This window comes from Zerene cesonia, chromosome 17 (assembly GCF_012273895.1).
Source record: "Zerene cesonia ecotype Mississippi chromosome 17, Zerene_cesonia_1.1, whole genome shotgun sequence".
In the NCBI taxonomy this organism is placed as follows: Eukaryota; Metazoa; Arthropoda; class Insecta; order Lepidoptera; family Pieridae; genus Zerene; species Zerene cesonia.
The window spans coordinates 6,370,398-6,390,339 of record NC_052118.1 but is presented as its reverse complement, the minus strand read 5'-3'; the positions used below and the strand labels follow the sequence as shown (position 1 = coordinate 6,390,339).

The window sequence follows — 19,942 nt, the reverse complement described above, 5'->3', positions numbered from 1 at the left end:
TAAATGAGACAGACACAGCAGATGTTACTTTTATAATTTTGTTTATTTTCGTGTAAAATCTATTACTATGTAAAATCGTGTAACCAATGTACGCTATTCATTCAGGAGTCTGCTGAGCACTTCCTTCAATTCTAAATCAAACTCGGAAACGGGAAGAGCGAGCTCCTGTGTCGATATTGAGGAAGCTTTATCTTTGACGACAAAGTCAGATGGTACAACAAACGGTTGGTTCTTCTCGCCTGGTGCTTCCAATGATTTGAAGAATGGCGGCATCGGTAAGTGTGGTCGCTTCTGAAGCCATTTATGGAAAGCCTTAGTTGACCTGAAAAATAACAGGAATGTATACGCATAGCGGGTTATCTGATTAATGTACTGTATAAAATATAGAGGAAGCAGAATTGAACTGTTCTTTCTAAACTTGTAAAATATATTAGATAACAAAACATTCACAATTTATTTTTGTGTTGTAGGTATTTGTTGCTTGGTATTTGGTATTTATCTTGTGTGTGTGTCCTGAAATGGAACTTTAAACCTACGTGTGCACGTAAGAACTTACGTTAGATGCTGTATGTCATCCCAAACACATGCCATTGATTTCAAGTCTTCCGGTATCTTCACGGAGTGCCACATCTCCAAGGTATTGTTCTTGGGTGGTATGTGTTTACTCTTTTGTGGTAGACAGGTTCCAAACGCTCGGGTGTGAGCAGGACTCGTCTCAGCGTGAATGTCATGTGCTATTTGCCGCTTCAATACGCTCGGGCAAGCAGCCTAAGTAAAATAATTCGTTTATATTAAAAGAAGTAAAGGAACATCAACAACTCCTGTATGTATCCTTGTAATGAATAAATAGACTAATGAATCTCATTTGGTTTTAAGTCGTAAAGGCTGCAAGATGTCAAATATCTAAGAGAAATAATATCTGAAGTATAGAGTTTGTTCGGTAATACGCCGTAATAAAAAAAACTTGTGTCCTTGGAACAAAAATTTTTATGCCATACCGCATTATAAATTATGGATAATGTGTTTTAATTATAATAAATGTTGTTTTTACTATTAACATTGTATAAAATAATACCTTTTTAACTCCAACATACTCAGCAATACTTTGTAACACACAAGGAAGAATTCTTGGATCTAAAACAAGCCCTCTGGAAGCGTGTTCGTCGAACCATACCTACAATTATGGCGTTTTATTTTGCATGATAAACTCAAGTTAATTCCATAATATCTATGCTAAAGAAGTTATAGTGGAAGCGTGCGCTTTGGTTTATTGAATTAGGTTAATAAATACGTTACTTGGAACAGATCTTCAATATCTTCTGGACGTTTTATTTCACTTTTGAATTCGACGTTACCCAATCCGACCCACCATTCATAAAATTCCTTCGCAATCTGTTAATATTTATTCAATTAATAAAAAGAAAAATTGTAAGCGTTATCGCATTTGCTTATCGAACAGCGTGATCTAAACATTATTACTACATTTCTAATAATCAAAGCTGAAATTGTTCTATTTCCGCTATGGCTGCGAACAAGTGAATCAGCTTTACCTTCTTAGTTAAAATTTCCGCTTTCTTACTAAATTCATCAGACGCGGAGACTTCAAACGCTTTCTGTTTATACTTCGAATTCCATTTAATCATATCCGTTTCTGATTTATTACAGTACAGCATATCAAAGTGTGGATTTCTTAATAATTTTCGAAATGGCGAACGTCTGTTTAGCAAGAAATATGTACTTGTAAAGTTGTGTTGTAAATTACATATGCAGCATGGCATAATATATATTTATTATTAGAAAGGGAGATAAGCTTCCTTCATTTCTAATAAAAATAATCTAAAAGCTATTATATTCAATGCTAATAAGTATCACAAATAGCGCATCGTCCATCGTCAAGCCAAATAAAAAATTACTAAAATGAGATTATGTTGAAGAGCAATTCTCAAATTGTAATATTAAAGGTATAAAGGAACTAGACACATCTCAGGAACACTATTTGCTTGATGATCTCTTGGTTTCTTACCTGACTGCCATCGAGCTTGCGTGAACTATCAAATCATCTGATGAATGAGCAGATTCATCAGCCAGTGATAGTTCAGACTTGAATGCTCTAGATTGCCTCGAAGTTGATTTCATTATCCCTTTTGACATCAGTCGGGAAAATGATTTCGACATTGATTTTCTTTGAGCCTTTGTTGTACTCATGGATCTAGTCATTGATTTTGACCTGGTCATTGATTTAGATCGAGACGATTTTCTTAAATCAGCAGATTGCATCGATGACTCGCTCCATAATTCCGATTGTTCATCCGGTATACCCTCATCTTCTTCCTCTATTTCGTCATACATTGATGTATCGAAATCGCTCATTGAAAAAGTGGGTTGCATGCGACTCTATTAGTTAACGATATAAACTTTTATAAGTTATAAAATAAATATTTTCTCCAAAAAAGGTGACCGTCGGCTTTGGGGAGGAAGGTACGATTGTTGATTGTGTAATAATTTACTATCCAACACAGCACGTTAATCGGTTCAAAGTTCAAGTATCGAGTGACAAACCCGAACAAAATATAATGGTCGAATTTAGAATCTCCTTCGATTTTGTGAACGTTAGTTAAGAATTTATATGAAAACACGAAAAATATAAATAAGGCTAATAAGTAGGATATTAAAACCCTGCATAATCTTATCTAATTAAGTCATTGAGTTATTGCCTTACTTCTGTTACTATTTTGGCTTTATTTTATTCAGAATATAAATAATAATTAAGTGGTTATTGAAAAGAACAAGCGGCTGAAATCATAAGTATTGTGTCTGTATGTGCAAAAACAAAAAGAGAGAAATTGCAGCAAACATGTAAAAACACATGAGAGTGTAGATTTCTAGCAAACAGACGTGTAATTGAATTGATTCTACTAAACCTTCGAAATAATAAGTTACCTGTGACGTCGCAGTTGTACGATAAAACAATTCGGAAGGTTCAGGGGATGATGTTTCCGACATAGGTTCGTAAGCCTTATCGTCTGCTGGCAGATTGAAAATCTTAGTGATTCTATTAAAGATCACGGGTCCCACCAACTCTCGTACGTCTTGGTAATGTGAATCCCAGAACTGTTAGTTAATTTGTTATAATATTATGAAGATTTTCTGAGTTAACACAATAATAATGTTTGTAATAACATATATTTCAGTATTAAACATGCAATATAATTAATGTTTTTTTAATGTCAATCATTATCATTATAATATAATTGTGCAGAAGCACAATCTTTATTTCATATCTCATGATTTACTTATATGGTTTTTTTGATAAAGGATGCGTATTAGATAACTTCATTCAATTTTTTGGTAACGTATTTGTTATGTATCTAATTTAAAAATATTCGTTGTAGTTTAACATTTCTTAACATTAAGTCTGGCATAATTTTTATATATTTATGTTTATCCACGAGAAACGTGTAAAATATTCTATAACCATGATTAATTTGTTTTGTTCTATTATTAACCTTTACATTGCTAATATTATTTGAAAATAAGAGGCCCTATAATGGAAGCTTTGCACAGAAACTTTGTGTATTGTCTAAATTCAAGGAATAAGTCATTCTAATTTAAAACGCGCGTTTTGCTTACGTATAAAAGTTAAGTACCTTTATAATAAAGTCTATATTACATTGTAATTTTAAGTAGATACACAGTAGAATATAATATTACATAATTTATTGGAGCAGACTATTTTTGGAATGTATTGTGAATATCATAAACATTTTCCATCGTTTATCTATGTTCCATTTCGGCGTGATACTTTATCTTTATAGTAGCTTTATTTATAATATATAATCATTGATATAGCATCTTGTTTCATACAAAATTATACGATTCACGTATAATAGTCCAAATAATTAATTATAAAATGATCAGGATTGTGGCTCCGGGAAAATCTCAGCTTATTACAGTGCATTAAATACTGGTATAAAGCAACTAACATACAGAAAGCTTGCGTTTAGTGTACCGACTTGCCTATTCATATTCTTTCACTGTAAAGTTCACGAAATATAACAGGCATAAAAATTTTAACAAGTCGATGCTAACGATAAGTGTACAATGTTTATTAACAAAGTTATTGAACAAATAATCATGATAGTTATATATTTTACCAGGATTATGCACAACAATAACTACAGCTAATAAAAACATAGCAAAAACATTTTTCTGTGGGTCCCGAGCATACTTCGACTCGATACAGAACCATCTCGAACCGAGTACGATACCACCCCTCCACTTACTGTACGAAACACAGTAGCATTCATATGCCACGAATCCTTTAACTTGTATATATTTTTCTATACTATAAGTATAAATTGGTAAAAAATTTTGTAGGAGATTAATTAATTAAACTAGAATATATTTTTAGTGTGAGCCTTTGAGTTCTACGATATCCAATGTAATATATAAGACTTAATTTCGTTGTGATTTTTTTATAACACTAGTAACGATAACGCTTTAATTATTTAGTTTGTGTTATAGCTGGCAAGGAGGTAAAATATCTTCTAGAATCTAAATCTTTGTATAAAAAATAAATAACCTGTTCATCTTTGTATGACAACTCCAAAGTACGTATAACGTTTTTCCAATGAACTTTAACGGACGCCTCGTTTTGTTCATATTTAGATGCAGTAATGACTCGCAATTTTTTAGGTTTATCCCAGTTCTTGACAAGAGGTCGCTTTCCACAAGACATGGAAATCGTAGCATAAAAAGAAACGATTGTAAATAACACAAAAACGCAATACAGAATGTAGGCCACAGATATGTCAATTAGACATTTCAATTCTTCTTTAGAACTTGTCCAATATGATTCTACAACCAGCACCAAAATAACTCGCTGTAAACATAATACCTACACTATCCTACTAATATTATAAATGCGAAAGTTTGTAAGTATGTGTGTGTGTTGCTCATTCACGCAAAAACTACTGAATCAATTGCAATGAAATTTGGTACGTAGACAGCTGGACAACTGGAATAACATATAGGCAATTTTTATCCCGATATTCTTACGGGATACGGACTTACACGGGTGAAACTTCGGGGCGCAGTTAGTTATTAAATAAGGCAATACTACAAGAATAAGTTTTGCGTATGCAACTTGTGTGAGTAAAATATTCATTCTCGATTTTCATCACCATTAAAACAATGGACTTAATTGTGCATTTCCAAGCTACAGTACTTAAAATAAATAATCAGAGATTGTAACAAGGGTATCTATTTCTTGAAACACAATTAGATAGGATAATAATAACAAAATGCCAGCGAAGACGTAGTTTACTGAAGTGGTTCTAGGAAATAATAAAAGACATATTAAATATCTAAAAATAATGGTAAGATAACATAAATATTTATGGTAAGTATAATGTTATCAGTATGACAATTAAAGTTATGAATAAATGTAAACAGTATCACTATTAATTTGTAAAATTAATCTTAATCTTAGATCTTACGTATATTACGTTATTTTATTTTATATTTAGGTACCTACTCATGGTTTTTTAAAGGTGCAATAATCGCAAATACCTGGAAAGATATTATTATCATATCACTAGGGTTTTCCACATTTATTGTAAGCTAATCGAAATATAGGATTACTACATTAGGCTTACAATCTATCGAGTCGGTCATATCAACCTAGTATGAGTAGTGTATTATGGTTTTCGTAAATGTACAGTCTATAAAAATATGCACTTAATTTCATAATTTCAAAATACCTTCTAAACCCCTTTGGTCACTTTCGTTTTTAAAGTTAAAACTTGATATAAATTTAAGGCATACTTAATAGGGAAAAATGTTAGTACTGTAACACTGCAGATTTAATTTTTTTCATGATTATTGAATTAATGATTAATTGTCGCACTTATCTGGTAGGAATATTTACCTATGTAACAAATATATTGTAGTTTGTTAAAAATAACTATTACGTCAAAAGATTAAAGAGTTACAGTCTTTTTTTACTTTAAAACAACCTACAAATCGTAGTAACGAGGATGTTCGTATAGTAAGTAGGTGAGGTACTTTCATATGCCATTTATTCGCCAGATTCATACAGGGTAATTAAAAAGTCTATTAATGTAGGTTAATTTTCATTAATTATTATAAAAATATTGATTTTTCAAAGATATTTGATTATTATAAAAATAATTGATTTGACATTCTATATATTCGAAGAACGGGTAGAAGTTACCTACCGTCTGACTCTCCGCAACATTGCGATCGGTATATCGATGCACAGAAGCAAAAGCTTACGTATTTTTGTGCTGTTAAATTTTTCTGTCTAGAGCCAGTATTAATATGTACGACACACGAAAGATGACCACTTAATTTTCTCTTATTTGTTAACTATCAGAATTATGTAAATATCATTTTGAAAGTGCAGCTACTTAAAATTAAATAAGAAATAAGTACGAAAGTACTATTAATTTGATGGTTGCGCCATCTATAAAAATTATAAGGCGGTTTGGTACTTTTTCCTGTTTAAGTCTATTTATTAAAGCGACATCTATGGTATATTTCACTATCATCTGACTAGCTAAAGCGTCATAGATTGTAAAAGTTTATAATTTATATTGCAAGATGGCGCTTATTAAAAACTTAACGTGATACAACTTAGATGTCGCTTTTCTTTAAAATACAGTAAATGTTAAGAATTAAGATGGGTTTGTTTTATTTTAAGTTTATCGGATCTTAGAAATGAGTCAGATAATGCTTGAATTTAAAATAAAATTTGCACAGTTATGAAAACACATTTTAATAGAAAAATTGGTTTGACAATGAAAGTACATGACATGAAAATATATCTTTTCTTTTACTATATAAAAATAAGTCGGGTATTCCTTCCTGACGCTATAACTCCAGAACGCACGAACCGATTTCCACGGTTTTGCATTCGTTGGAAAGGTCTCGGGCGCCGTGAGGTTTATGGCAAAGAAAATTCAGGAAAAAATTCTGCAGAAAAGCGGAAAAGTCATTTTTCACATACAACCACCTGGTGGCGAAACGGAGTTCGCCGGGTTTGCTAGTTATTTATAAATTACTCAATTTAAGCAGTATAAATAATTATCTATTACGAGATCATTTTAAGACGTGATATAAATTTCTAATAAGTATTATTTATCATAATCTTTGTTTATTAAAGTATATTTCTGTAAAATTATAAATTATTTTACAAATAAATTAAAATTCCTACATCAGACTATTAACGTGATCTTTCTAAACAGTTTCTAAGGGGATAGTGTGCAGAGAAAAAATAGATATTAACTAACCACTCCACACACTAACATCTTAACATAAGGCCTTTGATAAAATTTAATCAGATCTTTCCTAATACTTCAGCATCTTCAAAAGTGTCTGGAACCTTTTGGCCCAAAGTTTCCGGTTGTGTCAGTACTAAAAGGGCCGTTATTATACAGACTGTGCCAAACATTACTGATGGAATTCCGGTCCAATAATCCATTAAAGGTGGAGTAAAAGATGCTACCACAGTTCCTAGTCGACCTAGCATTGAAGAAAATCCAAGAAACGAATGTCGATGCCTCGTAGGATATAATTCTGATGTAAATAAATACACAGATGTCATGATAAGACCAGTACAATATTTGCCTACTAAGTAAAGAAATAACGATAAACCATAGCGTGAGTGAGGAGTAAAAGCAAATCCCATACAGCAAGCAGCACATAACGCAAAACCTGAAAATAATGTTAATCTACGGCCCAACCTATCCAATGTGAAGTAGGCTGTCCAAAATCCAGGGATTTCTACTAAAGCAACAAGTATATAATTTACATACATATTGCCTGATAAACTCACAGAGTTAATTGTCATGCCGTAATATATGAATGTAGTCGCAATCCAAAAAATAGGTGTTGTACAACTTCTCCTCAACATAACTGGTGATTTTAGAACACGCATGATAAGATTTTTATTTGTTTCTGTTTCATTGGTGCGCGGTATGGCTGATAGCAAAAAAATCATTGCTTCGTCCGATATCTTTTTCCCGTTTAGATTCGCTGCACGTTCTAACGCTATCTTAGCCTTATCATTCTTATGCTTACTTAGCAACCATCGATGACTCTCGCACAGAATCCAATAATATGTTAATATTAATGTCATCGGTACGAAATATATTAAGGTAAGATGTCGCCAGTAAGATACAGCAGACGCTATTGCACCTACCAAAGCAAGGCCCAAAGCAAACATTGTAGACATTAGAACACTGGCAGTGACTCGATATTTCGGACCTACTATTTCTGCAGCTAGTATATATGCTGCACTGAATACACCACCACCTAGTGCTGTATGTAAAAATTGTGTTACAAGATACATTATATAGTTAGTAGAAAATGCTTTTATGATACCGATAACGACAACGTTGAAGGCAAATAGAACAATTGATACGCGACGCCCAAAGTAGTCAGACACCCATCCCGCAACCGGGAGTGCGACCATGGCACCGACACTGTTTAATGTTATAGATAAAGTACGAATCCACTCTTGACACTCAAGGCCAAAATCGTAAACTAAAGAGTTTGTTCTTTCATAAACATAACCGTCACATGGTATTATTTCACTTTTATCGAATAGTTCAATGGGGCACGTGTTGTTCGGAATTTCTGATGTATTATACCGGCCGGCGTATCGGGTGCAGTCTGCGAAGCCCGTCGATGTCTCTGGTATTGCATTGAGTATCCAATCAGGTGCATAAACAGGAGAGTCACCGTCGCATTCTGGAATAGCACACCGAAAAGGGAGTCTGGCTGCAGCAAAATTATAATCTCCCGCTAGGAATCCAGAGGCAATTGCAGGCAGTCCCATTAGAAGTATGTTTATCAACTGAAACTTGCCAAATTGCCCCACTTCACGATTCAAGACATCTTCAAACTCTGTTTCAGTTTTTCTTTCGTCCTTTGGAGACATTTTGATTTATATATCAAAGTCACTAATAACTACAACACACGCCTTAGGTATTGCGATGAATAAACACGAATAATACCTTCTAAGCCTCCTCTTATATTTATATGAATGATTATAGTATATTCAACATATTTCCGTGGGTACAAACTATCATTTCTTATCTTTACGATATCTTCATTTTTATAGGTGTTATATTGTCACAAAACCGCTATTTCAGGTTAATGTTATCGGTTAAATTGGAAATACTATTTGAAGTTTTAAGGGTTTTAAATAAGTCGAATGAAAAAAAAACGGAACCCTAATAGGATCACTTTGTTGTCCGTATTTTTGTCAAGAGCCCTTCCTAAGGAACGCGTAGAGGTATGAAGCTGAAGTTCATATCAAAAACTTAGTCCCTATGATCTATGTAAAAATCGAACTTCTAAGCCAACGCAATTAAAAGATATAGTCGTTTATACAGATTTTCGACACCCGCATGGGAAACAAAACCTACAGGCAACCTAGGCTTTAAGTTACATTCTATTGTAAAAACCAGCTTTGTATGGATCCCCAGTGCGCGAGTCCGATTCGCACATGGCCGATTTTTACTGTATTTATCTTCAAGTATTTAAAATTATTTTTATTACAAAAAAAAAATTGCCTTTATTGTTATTTAATGAACTTTACAAATATTCATTATTATATAGTATATAGGTACGGAAGATATTTGTTAATATATTATATCCATACTAGTTATATTATAATTATATAATTTGAAAGTAACTCTGTCTGTTTGTCGGTTACGTTTTCATGAATAAACCACTGAACCGATTTTAATGATAATTGGCACAAACATAGATAATAAGTTGAAAAAGGACATAGGAACATAGGACATTCTTTTAACCGCGGCAAAACTTCTCATTCCCAACAACGGGAAACAAAGTAAATAAGAAGAAAAGCAATGCTGCGCCGCTTTATTCGGCTGTGCTTCCAAGAATATACGAGATACGAATATACTATCTTATAAAAAGTTGTTCAGCGTGATAAGTAGGTACCTGTACTAAGTATTTGGCGACATACGAAAATCTAGGATCTAGAATCCCTAATGTGGACACGTGATAGCCTAGCTGAACCTGAAGAGATATGAATGTACACTCTTAAGAAAAGTTGTTTAGTGTGATGAGCACTTTTTAGCGACATGCGAAAATCGAGCATCTAGAATCCCTGATGTGATTCCCTGGCAGAACAGCTGAACCTGAAGAGATATGAATATACTATCTCAGAAAAGTTGTGCAGCAGGATGGCGAGAGGCTACGTAACACAGGCGGTGTGAACTACTCGTATATACTGCGAATGCAGATGCAGGTAAAGCTGGTTAAATAAATGCTGTGTTAAAAAAAACTACAACTTATTTGTAGAGGTAATTCGTGTCAATCATTTGGGTGCTTCTGATTGGCGCATACGCCGATGAATTTAGGTACCTACCTACTTGTATTTAGGTTATTTAATTTTACCTCTGTATTACGTAGCTGCTACGGCACATGTTTGCATAGTTAATGATTAAACAATGAAAAGGAAGGTAGTTAGATAAAACTGGTACTGGTAGGAGTTTGGAGGTCGTAAACATTCAAGTCTTGTTAAAACTAAGTTCACGACTATCACGCTTATAATTTTCTTCTAACTCTAAGCTTTTACTTTGACAAGAAAAATATTATCATAATTTCAATATATGTACCAATACATGATAGAATAGGAATATGCAACTCGGGCCAATATACGTAGTACGCATTACGAAGTAGCCTATAGCAATAATAAATATATATAACTAGAATATCATTTCAAGTTTAAAAAATACATTAAATATTACATGTGATTTTTATATATCAAAGCAATGAAGGAAGAGCAAACTAAAGCCTTGTTTATGTCGTGGTCGTTTCACAGTATTTAATAATTATAATTAGTTCAAGTCAGCCAATTCAGACAGTCGTTTTCGAATATGTTCAATCGGTGCAGGGATATCTGTGTGCGATACGGGAATGGTATCTTGCTGCAATTCGAATGTCAGTCTCGCATCTAACACCCCATGGTCAAACATCCCGAGGCTGTTTAAATATGGAGCTCTTCGGTATTCTGGGTGTTCAATCATCCAACGACAATATTCTTTTACGCTCCTGTAACAAGTTTTATAAAATTCACCTAATTGTTAGGTATACACGGTTGAGTTTTGTAAAACAAAGCACGAACTGCGTGAATAAAACTTATGTTTTCATAAAACGTTTATTGTAAACTATTTTATGTAAAATACGAACAAGAAACATATCACGCAAAATCAATTCATATGTAGCTGATGTAACATGGCCGATCAATAGCATATTCGGCGTTACTGAGCTCCTGAATGTTAGACTAAATGAACCTATAAATCGACTACTTGAGATACACGTAACATTTATTCGACATTAGGAGTGTTAACTTTTACACTCACCTAAGGTTAGTGATACCTTCCCAAACAGTTTTCAAAGTAACAAGATCTCTAGGGACGTGTCGGGCTGACCTCCATTGGGTCTTAGTGTCATTACGAGGGGTTCGCCACTGCTCCCGTCTCGGCAACGTGCATCCGAAACATCTCACGCGATCTTTCCGACCCTCCGCTTTGATATCTTTCGATATTTCTCGGTCAAGGGCAGCATAGTGTGATTTCTGTAATAGCAAGGTTCAAACTTCTAATGTCTATTTCTAATAATTCGTCGTTTGTTTTTTCCTCAGTTTGGAAAGATTAATCGTTTAAGTGATATTTATCAAACCGACACGTGTTTACAAATTGCTTTTGTTGTCAATAAAAATATAAATCCTACTAATATTATAAATGCGAAAGTGTATCATATTGGTAACATGTTACCAATATGAATACCTAGCTGCGCCCCGCGGCTATCTATCGGATCGGAATATCGGGATAAAAAATTGCCTATATGTTATTCCAGTTGTCCAGCTATCTATGTACCAAATTTCGTTGCAATCGGTTCAGTAATTTTTGCGTTAAAGAGCAATAAACACACACACATCTTTACAAACTTTCGCATTTATAATATTAAGTTGGGTAGTAGGATAGGATATGATAGTAGGATATTAAATAATAATAGATAAAATATTAAATTAATAATAATATCTACTACTAGCTGACCCGGCATACGCTGTTCTGCCTTACTTATATCATTTATGGGTATGAAAAATAGATGTTGGCCTATTCTTAGACCTACCTGATATGCACACAAAATTTCATGAGAATAGGTCTAGAAGGTCCGTATGGAGTATGGTTACTAACATCGTGACATGGGAATTTTATATAAAGAGATTATCTGAATAGAAATAAAGATTCACATACCTTGAGATTATCCGTAACTTTGGCAATACCTTCATTAACAGAAGGAAGTTCTTTTGGTACCACTTGAAGACTTCGAGCTACGTGGGTGTCAAACTCGACCTGTAATAAAAATTGGCTTCGTACTTCACTAGCCAATATTTTTATAGTATATCATTTTGTATAGTACAAAAATTTTAGAAGTACAATTAAAATAAATTATCCTTTTTTATTTAAAGTTGAAGGTAAACCTATAAAGTTTTTGTAGAACAAAAAGATGCAAAAGCTATCAATCATCAGCAAGCGTTTTTGTTAATTCTCAATAGTAATTTAGTTTGAATTTATAAATCTGCGTTTGTGCTGCACAATTATAATAATGTTAATGTGATTGTTATATGAAGGAAAAAAACCTTTTACACACAACTATATTTACGAACTATATTTTTGATTTATTTGCTTTTAAAATATTGCCAAAGGATTTTCATTACGGTACCTGAAAAAGTTCTTTTATTGCTCCGGGGGTAAATAAATGTGATTGTTGATCACCACCCAGCTCTTTCATATAATCACAAAACTCTTGTGCTATCTGCAATGTTAATAAAGATTTATACTATGTATTATTACTTATAAGGATCTTGACTTGATCTCCTTCTCTTATCGTTATCTTAAAATAAATACTTACATTAGTAAGATTATGAAGTGATATAAACAGATAAATATGATGTTAGTAACATGTTTTCGATACATCTTCTTTAACCTTATTAATTATTATCATGCACAGAAACAACTTTTCTGTTGATCATATTAAAAACATGTAAATTAATATATTTTTGGTGTAAGTATCATTTATAACTACGAATATGAGTCGAACTAGTAAAATTAAGTCATTTGTTTTTCTATAATCTATAATCTGATTATAAACAGGTTTAGTTATGATTTCATTTACTGATTTCAATTCAACATAACATTGAATTCAATAATTTTTCACGTAACACATTTTCAATTCTGACTTTGTATGCAATATTGAATCCTGGCAATACATTAACAATGTGTGTTATTCATCGAAATCAGTTGTTTATTTTTGCAAATAATACGTGGATTCGTTATTAAACCATTGAGTTGCGAATTGCATAAATATATTATGTAATTAATTGATAATTGTGACTAAGATACCTATTCAAACACTTAAATGTAACGGGTTCAGATTTAATGGTCAAATTTTAATAAAAAAAATACTAATATTGTAAATGTGAAAGTGCGTATGTCAATTTGTTCTTCTTTCTTTAGTTAGGAAGCTCGAAAGTGCTTCAAGGGCTCCTTTATACCGCAATAAAACATTTTATTCCCATGGAAGATCCATTAATATTATATAGTTATTAAATCACTCCAATATTTATGATTTCCAATGAATGGCGGTATAATAAAAATGTGACATGTATGACAACAGTTAATGTGCTTGCAACGGCTAATAGTGACATAAGATATACATACAATGGATGTATGTATACTGAATATCTCATAATCTTAATTACAATTTGGTACAAACATTATTAGAGAAGAGCACATAAATCTTGATTGTGTTTAATAAAAATAAATAAAGATCTCTCTTACTCTATTTGTTAAATCATCAGCTTTTTTAACAAGCGTTTTTTCGTCCTCTTTTTCAGGTTCAAGATAATGGGAAGCCCATGTTATTTGCTCTCGAATTGGTTTCCGCAAGAATTCCTGGTACATCCTTAATTTCTTATTTTCTTCATCGTCTTCACTATTTAACAATAACAATTAATAATGATTTCATTAATTAAGTATAATGTTACAATCTTATTCAAATATAAGATTTGATACGTAAAAATAGTTCAGAAACATGTATCGAAGAAAATTGAGGCAACGCAAAAATAATGCTAAATAAAAAGTTCTATGATCTCTAAAATAAATAAAATAAATCTCTTGTGTTAAATACAATCATTATTGCTAATATCATTTTTATTATTCGTAATCTTTTTAGCAAACAATAATAGAATAATTCCAAGTTATATAATATTGTGGTTTATACCATAATGACAGAATATCACCATAATGAAGATATTTGTAATGACCTTAATTTATTAAACGCATTAGGTATAAACTTCTTTCCAAGAAATCCGAACTTAGTTGAGTTAACCCGGGAAAAGTTCGCTTGGCTGCCGATACTGTACGTTTAATTTATTAAGTTCATTCTGACCAACTTTTTGATTGATACAATCTTACGCCTGAGCCAATTAAATGTTTACCTAGGTTTATAGCCTTAAATGGATTTATTAATAGATTATACTTATATGTATAATGAATGAAATCATTTTGTTAAATTTAAACTCTATAGACGTCTTTTTTCTTGCTTCATATGAAACAAGTTTGATCTGTAAAATGTAACTTACACTAAATACAATGCTATTTTGTTTATTGTTGCCTAGCAACGTTACTAAATAATTATATCAGACTAGCAAACGCGGCGAACTCCGTTCCGCCACCAGATGGCTTCGTTTTTCCCGCTTTTCTGTTAAAATTTTTCCTGAATTTTCTTTGCTATAAACCTCACGGAGCCCGAGACCTTTCCAACGAATGCAAAACCGTGGAAATCAGTTCGTGCTATCTGGAGTTATAGCGTCAGGAAGGAAAACCCGACTCATTTTTATATAGTAGATTATTTAAGCTCCTTGATTTATTGAAATACATTCATTACGTGTTAAAACGCTTATAAAAAAGCGACTACAAATATCTATTTTAAATAATCAAAAAACAGTTATATCATTTTCAGCTTAATTTAGCGAAAAGTAATAAAGATACTGATGATATCGGAAGATTGATATAATAACAATATATTGTATTTTGTTTAGTTTTGGTGTATAAAAAAGCATAGCAAAAATATAATCACAGGTTTTGATTTAACATTGATAATAGTTTTTGTTAACAATGTTTGGCGCTCTGTAATCTTCAAATAATATTTCATACATGTCAGAATGCCACCTTTTTATGATTGGACCTTGAATAGTGAACAGGCATCTAGGCCGTGGGAAGATATCTTACGCATGTTTAGAAGCATGTACGAAGTTTTATACTTTTTGATATAACACAATTTAATAGCTATGAAATGTCACCAAATATAACAATCAAGATAAAAATATATTTAACTTGACCTTTAAACGCTGTGAATTATACGCAATCAAGCGATTTCGAGATACCCACGATCAGGTGATGCTTATCTGTGGTACTTGTTGGAATGAAAGCGATAATGTTACCAGTAACGAGGCGACAAGTATATGAAAATACGATAAAATGCAGCAAATTCATTGTTAATGCTGGCTTCTTATATATTTATGTATTTATCAAATCAATTACAACGAACATTTAGAAAAGAATGCTTATTGTATAAATAAATAAAAAATTGTCAATACGTACTGTTTCAATGTATTAATTATTTAAATTTACGAGACAAAAAATATTCTTTGTTATTTAAAAAAATTAATTTTAAAAGTTACGCTTGAAACAAATAATAAAATCAATAATATGTTAATAACAAAAACATAATTATGTTTTTGCTATACATAATAATATAAGCTGTGTGTTAAATAATAACTTACCTTGTACTAACTTCAACATCTGTATCCGATTCTAAATCCCTGTCTATATCAAAAGTTTGTCGTTTAGACAGGAAGGGCGTTTTAGTTAAACGACGTTTACGTGTATCTGTTAATTATTGACGATATTCATATAGATAAATAAGAAAATATCAAAAATTATCTTACGCAATGTGTTTAAATAAAGATGATATACCTTCAAATTTGGATTTCCTATCGGAGTCTTTTGTACTTGCTTTCATATTTAAAATATTACAAACCTTTCTAAACAGTTCTGTAGGTAGAGCTTCCGATAGTAATCGAATTTCTTGTTCCTCAATCTAAAATAAGAGTATTTTTAAATGATTTATGATATAATTTACTTACCGAGAATTTAATATCCAAAAATTTACGCACTGGTCCTTTGTTAGCATAGTCTATTGCGTTAAATACATTTTTCCAATACTTTTTATTTGAATGAATTGCTTCAGCGGCTTCATATTTTGAACATCTAACATTTAAAATTTTACGAGGTTGCTTGGTCCCTCCGTATCTTGCATTTCGATGCATATTGTATTATGTATGTTGAAGTATATAAGTCTGAACCGACTAGATTGTGAAACACAACTGTTGCTAGACAATTTGAATATATCAGAGTACGGAAAATTTCCCAGCAGTAAGCCCCGTTGCGTAGACAGTAAAGTTGTTTGATGTTGTTTGATCAATAAATAATAAATCGTAGCGACGACTGAACAGATTGCTGTTTTTAATTAATTTTCTGCTTTGCAAAGAGAATGTTCGATATCATTTTCAATTTTTTTTATCAATGTTATTGACATTGATCTCTATGAAAAAAAAAAACAAAATATTAATCTAGCATTGATTTTAGATATATTTGTGCTATCAGAGAAAAATACGAAGAGACGAATAAAATTATAAGTATTGCGGGTGTAGGTAAATCAAATTACTAGTCTAGAAGTTGTCTCCCAATAAATATTTGTCAACGAAACTGTAGCTAAACACACACATGCGTTTCATGGATTAAAACTTGACTTAACGGAACAAACAGACCTCTGGCTTGGCTCATTGTGAATGAGTATTAAATAAAATATGGTGTGATTTCATTTGAACAGGTTCCTGCATATCAACTAAGGTTACCCAAAATTACTATTAAAGCATGTAAACTTAGTAAGTCGAGTCGGTAAGTTTATTCAGACTGCAGTTGTGTCAGATTTCAGTGGAACTCGCGCTTAACACAATATTATGGTACGGCAAAACGTCAACTTAGCATAACACTGTTTAACTTCACCTCGCGATAGGAAAATTTAAATGGGCCCATTTGTTTTTGCTTCGTTATATTTTAGAGTTAAAAAAACATTCTGAAAGAAGCATCAGTGGAAACCTTGTCTCATCAAATTAAATTGGTCTCCATTGTTAATTCGATTTGTCTATGAAATATGTTTATTTCATTTAAGTGTCCACCTGTATATTGAATAACAAGCTTTTGTTTTGATGAATTATAAATATCATTACATTAGTACATTACTAAATACATTTAACTCATGTGATACGAGAAGTAGTTCATAACGCAATTTCGGAATCTACGAAATAAAAATGTGTAATGATGTTATACATTGTTATTGTGTTAACAAGCACATGCATTAAATGTTACCAATAGCAAAACATTTAATGATATAATGTATAATAATACCTAAAGATTTATGCTAAATATTACAATTTCGAGATTGGTATGATAATGAATATACCTACATATTCCAAAAAATGTTTGTTTATAAGTTGTGTCATAATCAAAAACTTTAAAAAATGGCCATCATAGCAATTTTTATTCCTCCTATATTCAAAAATATTATAGATGTTATAGTATGGTTTGATAATATATATACAAAACGTTATCTCTAAATAAATTAATGCATGACTGGGCCATCCTGTCTGTTGTTTTGAATTCATGGAATTTACACTTCGTGTGATTTCCTTGCTTCATCTTTGAACGTTGTTTCATTAACCGATCCTTATTTCCGAGAGCTGGACTTATCACAACATTTCAGTGACATCTTGCATTTCGCTTTTGAAATATCAACAATATTAAATATTTTCCGTCGTTTATCTTGGAAAATGGAATTGCCCTTATTTTGAAATGCTAACAAAATTATCCGTGCATCGATGCTTTTATCACCTATTATTTAATAAATAAATTGGACTAAAAACAATCCAATAATCATAATAGTAAGTATATAAGGTCGACATCAATGCTGCTATGTGTAATTTTTTTGTTCGTCGTAGACTTCGTCAGCATATCGCGGATGCAGTTCTACTGAATTCCGCGATCATGTCAACTTGTCGGTGCGAAGGAACACAAATGAGTTTAGTTGCTAGGTCTCTGTTTTTCGGCGATGTGTTTCCGACATAACCCAGAGCCTGTTCCCAAGATTTCTTTTTATGCGTAAATGAATTCTCTTTATAATAAAAGGCTTCTTCGGCTGACTTTTTTGTATTATTATTATTTATAAAGTCTAAAACTTATCTAATCAACAAATTTCGCACAGAGATCCGGATTGAAATCATATTCCGAATCTGATGATGCAAAATTTGATTCAATAAAGTTGTTCTTTTTCAATTGCTATAATATTTTTTTCTTATAACTAAGCATCCCATATAAGACTGACAAACTGCCATACAATAAAAAAAAACTGAAATGTTTGAAAACGAGCGAGCGTTTTCTCAGTTCTATTCTTTTAATAATGTAAAAGGAAGTACGTAATAGTTAAAGAACAAAAAAATTCAAGTGCGATATTTTAATTTAAATTTATACTCCACTAAAGCAAGCTCCCAGAATGTCGTGAGGAATGTCATAAGTCGCGTCTTAACATTATCGCGCTTGCAAGACGAGTGACGACTTAATATATGAGGTTGTATGGGCGCGTGTAAATTTACCTTTACGGGATGCTTTCTCTCACTTCTCTAAATTATTCTTAGTGAATTATACGAAGACTTGGAATCCATTTAATTTGTTGCTTGTTTTGTTTTAATTATGTGGTGTTTAAGGTTATGATATAAAGCCACTGAGATAAACGATTATTCTTTTAAATGGTTTTTTGAACGATACTTGTATCCTGATATTCCTGTTATCTTTTTCTTTTCAATGAATTTGAAAACTAGTAAGATTTTGCAAAGAAAACAAGTCAGTATAAAAATTTGAAAAACCTATAGATAATTATATAATTTTCTAATCATACGACTAAAAATTTACCGTAAACCTGGAAATATACCGGTGTAATGCTTTTTTTACACAATTAAAACGTCTATAGTAATTTAAATATTACTACTTTAGAATACTCTGGATATACTATTTGGTTGTTCATAAAGTTGAGACTACAAATACAACGAGAACAAATGAATGCAGTGGGAAACCGCCAAGGCATTGCAAGCAATTTGTGATCTCTGGAAGTGGAGCACATTCACATTTTACACCTGTTTAATTTAAGTCCGTAGCTAAGCTTCTCTTAACAACTTGACTACTATACCACTTATTTCTACAACTTTGATGGGTTTACAGTAAGACATACAATGTCTGTTTTTAAATCCATCGTTACGTCAATAATAATACAATTATGGTTTGTAACATTTTTATGAGTAGTAAATTTGAGAAATACGTGAAAAAAAATATTTCAGTATGAAATATTTCATTTTTTTCATAAAAAGATGGCATTTTGTTTATTCTATAAGCAACATAGCAATTTGATAGTTGTTTTTTTTTAGTTTAATCAATAGAATTCTAGAATCAATATATCTCTCAGAGCCGACCGAGACCGTTGATTCGTTGATTGTGAAGAGTACACTTGAATTAGTGTGTGTGTACGTGCGTCATTTTAATTCTTGTAGTCCCCAAAAGTTGCAAAAAAATGTAGTCGTGTATTGTTAGATAATGTGCTTACATCCTTACAGCTGTCGTTTTTCTGACCAAAACTAAAACACACACAGCAACGTATAAATCTGCATTTTATTTTTTTTTTCCAATTACATTTTCACATCAAA

At 31.9% G+C, this 19,942-nt stretch overlaps 3 protein-coding genes across 3 annotated transcripts; all 3 read right to left on the bottom strand.

Moving 5' to 3' along the window:
- Positions 1 to 93: 93 nt before the first annotated feature.
- On the bottom strand, positions 94 to 4,738 carry LOC119833627. The gene is made up of 8 exons (XM_038357720.1): positions 4,583 to 4,738; positions 2,941 to 3,111; positions 2,024 to 2,394; positions 1,551 to 1,716; positions 1,297 to 1,392; positions 1,076 to 1,174; positions 557 to 768; positions 94 to 322 (listed from the first exon to the last, which is right to left on the bottom strand). Exons 1-8 carry the CDS (start codon positions 4,736 to 4,738, stop codon positions 94 to 96), a joined length of 1,500 nt encoding a protein of 499 aa, XP_038213648.1.
- Positions 4,739 to 7,360: 2,622 nt separating this feature from the next.
- On the bottom strand, positions 7,361 to 8,965 carry LOC119833376 (organic cation transporter protein-like). The gene has a single exon (XM_038357363.1). The coding sequence runs from the start codon at positions 8,963 to 8,965 to the stop codon at positions 7,361 to 7,363; it is 1,605 nt and encodes a 534-aa protein (XP_038213291.1).
- Positions 8,966 to 10,898: 1,933 nt separating this feature from the next.
- LOC119833374 lies at positions 10,899 to 16,459 on the bottom strand. The gene is made up of 8 exons (XM_038357361.1): positions 16,277 to 16,459; positions 16,107 to 16,230; positions 15,914 to 16,019; positions 13,908 to 14,061; positions 12,790 to 12,882; positions 12,321 to 12,419; positions 11,424 to 11,638; positions 10,899 to 11,112 (listed from the first exon to the last, which is right to left on the bottom strand). The coding sequence occupies exons 1-8, from the start codon at positions 16,457 to 16,459 to the stop codon at positions 10,899 to 10,901; spliced, it is 1,188 nt and encodes a 395-aa protein (XP_038213289.1).
- Positions 16,460 to 19,942: the final 3,483 nt, after the last annotated feature.